We start from the raw sequence: 12,838 nt of genomic DNA on the forward strand, positions 1-12,838 counted from the left end.
GTTCCTGAGAGGACACACTATGAGTAGGACACCAGAGAGCTGGTACTGACGCTGATCAATGATGTGGATTGGTAGACGGCCGCCAAACATTCTCCTCAGTCAGGGCTTTAAGAAGTGTGAAAATGTAAAAGAAAGCTTTGACTCATCAGTGCAGCAGGAGGATTTTGAGGTTTTATTTCCTGAAGTACTGGCACCTACAGGTGGCAGGTTCCACGGTGGTGTACACAACCTCTCTGGACGTGGACACCAGAGGACAACTGATGGCAAACTGAAGAGACAGATTATACGAACAGAAACCGAAGAGTCCGGAACAACTTAAAGGAAGTGGAGAACCTGGAAAAATGGTGTCAGGACCACCACTTCCATCTGAATGTAGCTAAAACCAAAGAGACAGTGATAGACAACAGCAGACATTAGCTTCTACTCACATCTTCATCAGAAGTGATCAGTACCTTGGGGTTTAGCAGACAGACATGCCCAGGTTGCAAAAGTGCGACCAACTTTACCACCTAACACCCAACCCTTACCGCCTAAAGCCGTATGGTTCCACGTTAAACCTACGCCGTAGGGTACGCGGCTACACAGGAGTCTCTCCGTAGCCTACGCCGTAGCCTGACGTGCACCTCCCAAAAAATCGAGGCGACGCAGACCCAACGCAGACCGAGAGGGCTGTGATTGGTTTGCTTGGTAGCAACACATTTCCGGTTTCCGGTTTGAAGCAGTCGTGAACTTTCAGCGCTCTTTTCTTAGTGTGTGTGTGTGATTTTTTTTTTGGGTTGTTTTTTTTTTTTTTTTGCACACTAGTCCTTATCTCTTTGATTCACTGTGACCGGAAAAGCCGGAAGCTAAACAAAAGTATCAACTAGGGCTCTGGGGGGGTACTGCACCGCTGCGAAATGGAGTGACGGAGAAGTCTGAACGGTTCACGACGTCGTCACGGCAATGGCGTAGGCTCTGCGTTGGTTTAACGCAGAACCTTAGTTAAGGCTTAACCCCTAATCCCTAACCCCTAACCCCTAACGCCTAACCCCCAACCCTTAATACCTAACCTCTAACCACTTACCGCCTAACCCCTAACGCCTAACCCCTAACCCTTACCGCCTAACCCCTAACCCCTAACGCCTAACCCCTAACCCTTACCGCCTAACCCCTAACCCCTAACGCCTAACCCCTAACCCTTACCGCCTAAGCCCTAAACCTTATCGCCTAAACCCTAAACCTTATTGCCTAACCCTTGTCGCCTAACCCCCAACCCTTAATACCTAACCTCTAACCACTTACCGCCTAACACCTAACAACTAACCCCTCACCCCTAACCCTTACCGCCTAACCCCTAACCCTTACCGCCTAACCCCTAACCCTTACCGCCTAACACCTAACCCTTATCGTCTAACCCAGTGGTTCCCAAACTGGGAAGGACATGAAGTAATGGTCTGGGCGGCAGGAATCTAACCGGGCACCTGCTGCTTCAGGCCCCACAACTACCCGGTGCTACTGGAAGGAAGATGCATGTGGTAATCTCTCACCTGCAACCCCGGTTTGAGAGGATCTGTAACATGATCAAGCCCACCACCCCACTCACTGAAAAGGTGTGGGGATTAAAGCTGACATTTTTGCAGAGCAATTGTTGAAATTTTGATTATTTGTTTAGCTGTTGCTGCTGGGTTTTTTTTCCTAAGGGGGCTGGTTATTTTTGGAAAAATACATGTTGAAAGTAATGCATACTGTATTGTACAGTAAAAAGGAGAAACAATAAATGTGTTGCACACATGAAGCAAGCCCACTCACATCACTGAAAAGATGTGGGGAGTAAAGGTGTCATTTTTGTAGAGCAAATGTTCAGATTTTGGCTCCTGTTTGTATTGTTGTTGTTTCAATCTCTGTGAGCTGGTCAGGTTGAAAAACTATTTTTACAGAGATGGACAGTTTTTTTGCACATATGTTCAATATATGAAATAAAATGCAGTCACATTTGAATGCAAAAGATGTGTGTGTCTGTGTTGGGGTCGGGGGGGGGGTGCTCGGAAATTCTGTTACGTACCAAAGGGGGGCCTGGCAAAAAAAGTTTTGGAACCACTGGTTTAAAGGAGCTTGAGGCTCCTTTTAAGAAATGAGACTCTCTAGCGCCACCCTTCACCACGACGGCCGTTGGGGGTACTGCAGCCAACAGTGAAGCCGGCAGGGGAGAACGTGCATGCAGCGTCATGTGAGGTCACATCCACAGGACAGCGCGGGAATTTCGGGACCGAATTGCAGCACATTTTGCAACACACAGCCTGTTCAAGGCAAAGGAGAGATACACTAGAGGGCTCTTTCTTTTTGGTTTGGAACGCTTCATCTGACATTATTACTAGAAAACTTAAAATGTATACGGATTTTTTTCATAAATCTTGCCACAATCCGGCCTCAAGCTCCTTTAACCCCTGACCCTAACCTTTAACCCTTACCGCCTGTGGCAGATTCAGGTTTTCCATGAGCCCCTTCAAACTTTTTTAGACGACCTCTGTTGATGATTAGTACTAATCCGATCCAGATATGTTAGAGGAACATTTAGTCAGGTTCAAGTTATTTCAGTGACTGTTATGGGTTCTGTCTTCCATGGAAGAATACCATTAAACTTGTGCACGTATATAACGTTGTATTTAATGATGAATAAAATGAAAAGGAAGGAAGAATATAGTTATTTGTGATGAAGAGCGTCTTTTCCCCAGGCGTCTCCACAGCCGGGTCACCATATCAACTGAGCAGTGATTCCTCCATCAGAACTGGCCTTCTGCACTTACACTCTCTGATCTTTACCATCGCTGATAGATAAATAAATACCTCAAACATTCCATCCCAGCATGTTTTTCCTTGAAAGGAAAAGTGTCGCGTGATCATACGGCGTCTGGCCGTCAGCCAGCTGATGACCAAGGCTGTCACAACATTGATCACATTCAGATGTTCAGGGACGGAGAAAATCCCTGAATTCCAGCTCATTCTTGCTCCGTGAGTAACATGGCAGCAGTGTGTTTGTGTGCTAGAAAAAAGCGGTGACTTTCCATTCGCTCCGTCACTCTTTAGTCACAGCAGGGGAGAGTGGATCCGTGGGCTCTGGAGAGGAAGTCTGACCAGACAGCGTCAGATGACATCACCGTCTCTAACGGCTTCTCTGAGTGTGTGTGTGTTTGGCAGGAGGTGGGCGGGACCCACAAGCCTCTACAAAAAGCGGAGCTCTCTGCCGGCTCTGTACACTCCAGCAGCAGCAGAAGCAGCAGCAGCAGCAGCAAGCAGATCTGAACCTCAGAAACCACTGCATTGAACCTCCGACCTCCAGGTAAGGACTTCACCTCACGACCGCCGTGCTGTTATGAGTCCAGTTCAAAAGCTAGGGCCCAGATGTTTGTGGGTGGCTGAACCTCAGAGACAAGAAGATCAACCAGCTCTGATCCAGAGCAGCAAGCCTTTCCTACAACTAGGGCTGTTCGATTAATCGATTTTAAATCGTAATCGCGATTATGTAATTAGAACGATGTTAAAATGTGAAAATCGATTTTTCACTTTTTTTTTTTTTTTTTTTTTTAACCTTGTCTGCACACATATTAATGATTGATGGAAATACCTCTCAATACCTGCGACAAGTGTCCCATCGGAGAGGCTCTTTAGTGTAGGAGGGGGCGTTGTAACCATGGTGATATACTAACATGCCACCGGGCATCCCTCAAGCCAGATGCCGTAGACCGGCTCGTGTTCCTTGCAAAAAACTTGCAAATGTGAATAGCAAATGTAATGACTGACATTACACACCTCTACCTCCTTCATGGGTTGCATTATTATTTAGCATGCAAAAACCCAGTTTAGTTTAATTAGAAAATGTCTTGTTTTATTTAATTGGAAATATAACTTACTGTATGTTTGCAAGTGCTGATTTGCTGATTTTTTTTTTCAGAGATAAAACTTTATATTTATATATTTATATTTTTTTAAACTTTTTTTAAACTTATTTTACAGAGTTTTGCACTTTATTCATTCATTTTTGGTTTAATAAGAGCAAAGTTTGCACTTAAAGCCCAATGGGGCAATAAAAAAACAGCATATTTGAAATAATTTCTTTGCCTTTTGTCAATTCACAAAATAATCGTAATCGAAAATCGGATTTTGAGAGAAAAAAATCGAGATTTTATTTTTGGGCAAAATCGAACAGCCCTACCTACAACACCTTCAAACATGACCAACGCAGCGGATGATGCAACACAAGCATCTGCTGCTGCAGAACATTACCGAGCATGAAGAAGAAGCTTAGCAGGCAGGAGCTGAGGTGAACCCCACCTTTGCTGGGACGGCGCTGCCTCCAGACCAGATCGATGTTCTAACTTGTGAGGCCGACCCAAACATCAGGACTAGACGCCCAGCAGGCACTTTAGTCACCGGTGTTGGCCTGCACCACGCCCAGCGTCAGACTGGCACCGGTACTATCAGTCTGCACATCTCCCGACGTGTCCTCACAGGGACCACGGTAACCACGGTAACCACAGGTAACGAGTTCCTGCTGGCAACCTGCAGGCGAGCACAGAACCTCTGGGTGCTTTACGCAACACATCCCAGGAGAAGGTATCCTGCTGAGTTCAGACAGTGATGAGGTCCAGGTTTATGTTTATGAAAGGACCAACGTGGTTTGACCCGTCAGGGAAGCGAGCACAAACGTTAACATGAACCTTAAACAATTGGAGCTCTGCTAACTTGCCCCGTTCAAGTGGCGGGAAAGTTCATTCGTAGTAGGCCTGTGTTAAAAAAATCAATTTTCCGATTCTAAATCGATTCTCATATTAATTCCTAAATATCGATCTGTATGTCTAAAGAACTTTTTTTTTTCATCATTACATTTTTGTCCGGGGAACTTTAATCCCAGTAGTCATGTCATTTAATTCAAACATGCGAGTGGTGTGAAACTATCAAAGACTGAACATGGCGCCGAAGAGTAGCTGCAGCGTTAACAAAGCGCTGGTTTTGAAAACTCTTGGACTAAATGAACTTTTCCTTGGAGAAAATGCTGGATATTTCAGCTTTAATTTCTAAATGTTATATTAGTTACATAATCACCCTGAACAATATGTGAATCATCCTCATTACTGTCTCTTTAAACTGTGCAATACTCCTCCCGGACTCTGTGCATAATATTCTACAATATTCTACACATGTATATACTGTCATCTGTATATATATAAAAAAAAAAAAAAAACGATTCAAATGCACCTTAACATTTTTTTATATTTTTTATATTGCTTATATTTCTTGTATTTCTTATTGTTTTGCACTACTGCTATTTATCTTGCACTGGAGAGGTGATGCTACCTCTAATCTCACAGTACCCAGGTACATTGATAATAAAGTATTCTGATTCTGATTCTGATTCAATTAAGTTCATATTGTCTATATTTACTATAGCTTGTTTGGTTTCTCTGTTATCAGACACACGGTTTGTCATGATGACATACCTGAAAAATGCCGGGTGCATCATGGCAACGTGTGTCTGGTGACAGAATAAATTAGACAAGCTAAAATGATTTGTTTACTGCATGAGCTGTTGCAAGTTCTTTCTTTTTTGTACTTTAAATGGATATTTATTTCTTAGTTATTTCACAATAATTATTGTGAAATTATTATTTCACCAGTTATTTTACAGTCATATAATTCATGCAACAGCTCAAAAAACAGTTTTATTAACACTAACCCAAATCAATATTGGAATCAAATTGAATCGGATCGAATCAAATCCTGATAATCGATTCTGAATCTTAAGAATCGGAATCGAATCGATTCTTGACATTTGAATTGATACCCAGCCCTAATTCGTAGAGTTGGTCATAGTGTCCTCTCGACCATCCCAACTCTTCTCCCAGTGGAATAAGGGCCAGTTGGAGCAGGACCCCAACAGATGCAGAAGAACCTGCGTCTGGTGGCGGCTACAGATGTAAATATCTTGTATCTGTTGAGAAGACATGACCGCTGGCACATGTTGACCTGTCGGACAGGGACCTGTACCTGCACGCACGTCAAGGCGGCAGCTTGGAAACTGTTTTTGTGTGATTTGAGTGACCAGGCAGAGCGAGTGCTTGCTGTTGAGGCCACCGCGATCCTCTGCCACAGTAACGGTTCTGGTCTCTTTGAACGAGACGTTTCTCAGCGTTTTCTGTCCTCATCCAGCTCTCTTCTGTCCGGTATCGTATTTCAGGTGTTATGTTTACATTCTCAGACCTGAGAAATTCGACAAGTGTGTGAGAAGAAGAGTGAGAGCACGTTTCACCAACCGACTGAGTTTTCAGGGAAAAGACTTCTGAGATCGGGATGATAAAAGACCAGACAGCTTCGTCTCCCATCGGGAACCTCTCGTGACTCTGCTCTCTCTGTTGTTTCCCAGCATGCTTGGTGTGAGTATTTTCCTGGCGCTGACCCTCTGCACAGTGGGACTGGGATCGTTGCAGGACCGGCAGACGGACTTTGGTCTGAAGGTCTTCTCCGAGTTGGCCCAGCGCTCTCCGGACAGTAACCTGGCCTTCTCCCCGTACGGCGCGGCCTCGGTCATGGCCATGGTTCAGCTGGGAGCAGAGGGCGACACCCGGAGGAACCTGACTGCAGCCATGGGCTTCTCTCTGAGAGGTGAGTGGGATGTCTGAGGCGAGCAGAAGCCGGGTGTTTGGGTTTGGGTTTGGTCCTGGGCAGTGTTGGGTGTAACGCGTTACAAAGTAACGCGTTACTGTAACGAGATTACATTCGCCAGTAAAGCAGTAATGTACCTCGTTATAGTTGTAATTTGGGTAATCCCGTTATAGTTACTCTAAGACAAAAAAAAATACGTTACTTTAGTTACTTTAAGCTTTTCAGCTACATGTAGAACGGGAAAACAGAAAAGAAAATCAAACTTGCCTTTCATGCGTCTTCAGGCGTGGCGCAACACTTGTCTGATTTAAGGCTGATTTATGGTTCCGCGTTAAATCGACGCAGAGCCTACGCCGTAAGGTCTGCGTTGGTGTAACGCAGAACCATAAATCAGCCTTTAACGTGATCTTACGGGATTTTACAGGATTTTACGGGACTTCTGGTGCTGATCTGGGCACTGCAGTAATAAGGTTCCAACTACAGGACTGTCTCAGAAAATTAGAATATTGTGATAAAGTTCTTTATTTTCTGTAATGCAATTAAAAAAAACAAAAATGTCATACATTCTGGATTCATTACAAATCAACTGAAATGTTGCAAGCCTTTTATTATTTTAATATTGCTGATTATGGCTTACAATTTAAGATTAAGATTCCCAGATTATTCAAATTTTTTGAGATAGGATATTTGAGTTTTCTTAAGCTGTAAGCCATGATCAGCAATATTAAAATAATAAAAGGCTTGCAATATTTCAGTTGATTTGTAATGAATCCAGAATGTATGACATTTTTGCATTACAGAAAATAAAGGACTTTATTACAATATTCTAATTTTCTGAGACAGTCCTGTACATGTTGTTCATTGGCAATCGAGTTATGGTGCAGCTCAGGTGATATTGCGGAGTAATCCAAAAGTAATGTAACTAGTAATGTAACTAGTTACTTTCAGCAACCAGTAACTAAGTAGTGTAAGGGATTACTTTTTTTAAAGTAACTAGTAATATGTAATGGATTACTTTTTTTGAGTAACTACCCCAACACTGGTCCTGGGTCTGGGGAGTCAGATACAGTTCAAACACAGGTGGTCAGCTCACTGGCTTCATGGGGTTGCCGTGGTTGCATGGTGTTACCATGGTTGCATGGTGTTACCATGGCTGCATGGTGTTACCATGGTTTCATGGTGTTACCATGGCTGCCTGGTGTTACCATGGTTTCATGGTGTTACCATGGCTGCATGGTGTTACCATGGCTGCATGGTGTTACCATGGTTGCATGGTGTTACCATGGTTGCATGGTGTTACCATGGCTGCCCTGTGTTACTGTGACCATGAAACCAACTCCGGTCTGCTCCTGCCGCAGAGCGAGGGATGCCTCGCCAGCAGCGCCTCCTGCAGCGAGACCTGTCCAGCGAGGACGGGGTGGACATTGCCAGCGCGGTGATGGTGGAGAGGAAGATGCACCTGGAGAAGGGGTACCGCCGGGCCCTGGCCAAGACCTTCCAGACCCACCCCCACCAGGTGGACTTCACCAAGCCCGACCAGGCCGTCAGCATCATCAACACCTGGGTCTCCGACCACACCGCAGGTACGGCCAGCGCCTACAGCCTCCATCTGATTTGTTTTAGGGAGGGCTTTTCTCTCCCCACCACTGAGGTGCAAGACTCAGGGACCAGCAGAAATAACAGGAATTTGGGAAATAGTTCCCAATACATCCTGAAGGGAAGGTGAAACACGAGTGGACAGAACTTTCTGAATAAAAGGAGATATAACACCATGGCTGCTCCCATCTGCAGGTACCATCCCAGAGTTCCTAGCACCTGGATCCCTGACGGATGAGACCCGCCTGGTTCTCCTCAACGCCCTTCACTTCCAGGGCCTCTGGAAGGTTCCCTTTGACCCCAGGCTGACGCAGGAGAGGATGTTTCACTGCGCCAACAACAACCGCGTGCCTGTGCACATGATGAGACTCACCAACTCCTTCAACTACGGTAGGCTCCGCCTTACCGTCCATCTCCCAGACTGTAACTCCCTCCAAGCATGGCAAACACAAGTGGTTTCTTGACTGATTTAATAAAGGCAATCTTCATTACTCCTCCATTACACAGTGAAACTAAAAACAAACATATAGCAAATATACATGAAGTTAACGATACAATTACAGAAAAAATAAAGACATGTACAAATACCTCGTTGGCTGCATGCACAAGAGGGAATTAAGAGTCCTTTGCACGTGGTGAGGTTGTGGAGCTTATCCTTGCAACTTGGGTGATCGGCTGCCTTTGTTATCAGCATTAAACTATCATGACCGCAAGGTAACATGAAGTCCATCCATCCTCCTATTTGTTTGGAGCCGAAACCGGAAGTTAACAGCCGGAAAAGGTCCCAAACAACGCGAGACTTGAAAACCCGCGAGATTTGAAAACCCGCGAGACTTGGAAACCCGCGAGACTTGAAAACACATCACAGAAAATAGTCCCAAATAAACTAATCACGTTTTCTTCAAATTACAAATAAATACGGAAAACAATGAAAAAAAAATAAATAATAATAATAATGTTAATAAATGATATGCATCGTTACATACATTTCATGAATGCATTTACACAGACGATGGATCTCTTCCTTCTTCTGTCTTTGAATAAATAAAAACGTCCTTCCATCTCCATCTCCTCAACGTACAGGTGAGTTTGTGACCCGTGAGGGCGTGGACTACGATGTGATCGAGGTGCCGTACGAGGGCGGCTCACTGAGCATGCTCCTGGTGTCTCCGTTTGAGCCGGAGGTGCCGCTGAGCAGCCTGAGCTCCGATCTGAGCAGCCAGAGGATCAAGCAGTGGAGGTCTGAGATGAGGAACGTCAAGAAGCAGCTGGCCATGCCCAGGTGAGGAGCAGAATAGCGCCTTCGGGGGGCTTTGACCCGAGCTTCCAGCCTGCAGGCCAGAACCAGACCAGCTGTGCGTGTGTTCACAGGTTCTCTCTGAGCTCCGAGGAGAACTTGAAGACGGTTCTGCAACACATGGGACTGGGAAGCATGTTCAACCTGGCCACCGCTGACTTCAGCCGCATCACCTGTAGGTCCCGCACAAACACCAGACCGTTGCATGCATGACCCACGCCACATGACCAGGTGAAGGGAATCACATGACTCCTGCTTGAACACTCTCTCTGCCTTGCAGCTGACGAGAGGCTCAGCGTCTCCAAGATCCTGCAGAAGGTGAAGATCGAGGTGAACGAGCGAGGAACCAAGGGCTCGGCCGCCACAGGTAGAGGACACACACTCACACACTCACACACACACACACACACACACACACACACTCACATAATCACACACTCATATACAGGACTGTCTCAGAAAATTAGAATATTGTGATAAAGTCCTTTATTTTCTGTAATGCAATTAAAAAAACAAAAATGTCATACATTCTGGATTCATTACAAATCAACTGAAATATTGCAAGCCTTTTGTTATTTTAATATTCCTGATTATGGTTTACAGTTTAAGATTAAGATTCCCAGAATATTCACATTTTTTGATATAGATATATAGATATATATATATATATATATATATATATATATATATATATATATATATATATATATATATATATATATATATATGATCAGCAATATTAAAATAATAAAATGCTTGCAATATTTCAGTTGATTTGTAATGAATCCAGAATGTATGACATTTTTGTTTTTTTTAATTGCATTACAGAAAATAAAGGACTTTATCACAATATTCTAATTTTCTGAGACAGTCCTGTACACACACACACACACACACATATTCACACACACATATTCACACACACACACACATATTCACACACACACACACACACACACACACACACACACACACACACACACACACACACACACACACACACACACACACACACACACACACACACAAACACTCACTCTCACATACACTTGAATCCAGAGTAAATCATCCTGTAGACGCCAACAGAGACTGACTTGCATGAGGAAGGTTCCTGATGCGTGTGAGTGTGAGTGTGTGTGTGTGTGTGTGTGTGTGTGTGTGTGTGTGCGTGTGCGTGTGCGTGTGTGTGTGCGTGATTGTGTGTGGACTTTTCTGACTTGGTTCCTGATCCGTGAGCTCAGACTGACCTGCTGTGTTTCCTCAGGGGCCATCATGTTCTCCCGGATGGCGGTGGAGGAGATCACCCTGGACCGGCCCTTCCTCTTCCTCATCCAGCACCAGCCCACAGGTGAGACCCCCCCCCCCCCCCCCCCCCCCCCCGGCCTGCTCCTATTGGCTGCTGCAGCCGAGTGGGCGTGTCCAGTACTCGAGTTGTAAAAGGAATTCAGGGGCGATGGTGGATTTTATCATATGGGGACAGATAATTTGTGCTGATTACAAATAATATAATATATTACAAATAATAGCAGTGACCAAAACACCTGCAGAAATACTGCAGGAATGACAAAGCAGCAGTTAAATGCAGCCTTCTGTAAGCTTTAAATATCCACTGGGCTTACATCAAATACATCAAAACACAACAATAAAAAACAGTTTTCTGAACTTATCAATATGACTCTGTCCTTCACAGGATAAGTAACATGGATCACTGCAAAAACTCAAAATCTTAACAAGAATATTTGTCTTATTTCTAGTTAAAATGTCTCATTTTAGTAAACGAATCTCATTACACTTAAAACAAGACTCATCACTGGAAAAAACAACAATTTTCACCTGTTTCAAGTAGATTTTCACTTGAAATAAGTAGAAAAATCTGCAAGTGGAACAAGATTTTTTTGCTTGTAATAAGAAGATAAATCTTGTCCCACTGGCAGATTTTCCTACTTATTTCAAGTGAAAATTTACTTGAAACAGGTGAAAATTGTCAAATAAGTTAATTTTCTGGTGTTATTTTTCTGGTGATGACTCTAAATGTTGAAATAGCAGTAAAACCACATTCATTGATGAAATGACATAATGGATGGAAAGGAGGGATGACAGTTTTACAGGGGGGATGATTTTGACCGTTTTTATTTCAAGGGGGGATGCCATCCCCCCTCATCCCCCCTCAACTCCAGTACTGGGCGTGTCCCTGACCCTCCTGTCTGTGTTCAGGTACCGTTCTGTTCGCGGGCCACTTCAACCAGCCGCAGCCGTCCTAACGCCCCCGAAGACGCTCCCCCCACCCACCATGTAAGACTACTGCCGCTCGTGACGCTGAGCCCGAGCTCCCATGATGCATCGCTCCGCCATCGCTGCACCTCCGGCCCTGGACTCCCCTCTGGAAACTGGCTGCACCTTTGCAGCAGGACTGAGCTCCCGTTTATTTATTTCCCTGGTTGCTGGAGGTGAACCAGGGGTCCCGTACACAAACACTGATGTCGTCTGCATTTTTGTCAGAAATTATGTTTCTATGCTGCTTGTTATATTTGTGATGTTACAAAGCTGGATGTGTATTTTTGCAGGATTTATATTTATTAAAGTGATAACTTTGCACAGCTGCAGCCTGTCCGTCTGTCCTGTGGTTGATTGGTGATTGATGCATTCTAACACTGAGGGTGCTTTCACACCTGTCCCGTTTAGAGAAGTTGTTCCGAAACAGGGAACGTTTACCCCTAAAGATCGGTTCGTTTGGTATATGTCAGGGGTCGGCAACCCAAAATGTTGAAAGAGCCGTATTGGACCAAAAACACAAAAAACAAATATGTCTGGAGCCGCAAAAAATGAAAAGTCTTGTATCAGCCTTAGAATGAAGGCAAATGGCGAGAGGCAAAATGTCAAGAAAAAAGTCGAAATGTCGAGAAAAAAGTCGAAAAATAAGTTGAAATGTCGAGAAAAAAGTCGAAATGTCAAGATTAATGTTGAAAGTACAATCTTGAGAAAAAAGTCGAAATGTCGAGAAAAAAGTCGAGAAAAAAGTCGAAATGTCGAGAAAAAAGTCGAGAAAAACGTCGAAATGTAGAGAAAAAAGTCGACATGTCAAGATTAATGTTGAAAGTATAATCTTGAGAAAATAGTCGAAATGTCGAGAAAATAGAATTTCGTGAAAAAAGTTGAAATGTCGAGATTCAAAAGAAAAAAAGAAAAAAAAGGAAAAAGAAAAAAAGGAAAAAAGGAAAAAAGAGAAAAAATGAAAAAAAAAAAAAAAAAAAAAGGAAAAAAAAGGTCAAACATTTTTGAAAAAGCTCCAGGAGCCACTAGGGCGGCGCT

The 12,838-nt window shown here is 43.9% G+C and overlaps 1 protein-coding gene across 1 annotated transcript; it reads left to right on the forward strand.

Moving 5' to 3' along the window:
* Positions 1 to 3,245: 3,245 nt before the first annotated feature.
* On the forward strand, positions 3,246 to 12,124 carry serpine1 (serpin peptidase inhibitor, clade E (nexin, plasminogen activator inhibitor type 1), member 1). The gene is made up of 9 exons (XM_061709767.1): positions 3,246 to 3,316; positions 6,398 to 6,636; positions 7,995 to 8,219; positions 8,428 to 8,622; positions 9,316 to 9,514; positions 9,604 to 9,704; positions 9,810 to 9,896; positions 10,794 to 10,877; positions 11,744 to 12,124. Exons 2-9 carry the CDS (start codon positions 6,399 to 6,401, stop codon positions 11,788 to 11,790), a joined length of 1,176 nt encoding a protein of 391 aa, XP_061565751.1. The 5' UTR covers positions 3,246 to 3,316; position 6,398; the 3' UTR covers positions 11,791 to 12,124.
* Positions 12,125 to 12,838: the final 714 nt, after the last annotated feature.

This window comes from Cololabis saira, chromosome 20 (assembly GCF_033807715.1).
Source record: "Cololabis saira isolate AMF1-May2022 chromosome 20, fColSai1.1, whole genome shotgun sequence".
Taxonomy (NCBI): Eukaryota; Metazoa; Chordata; class Actinopteri; order Beloniformes; family Belonidae; genus Cololabis; species Cololabis saira.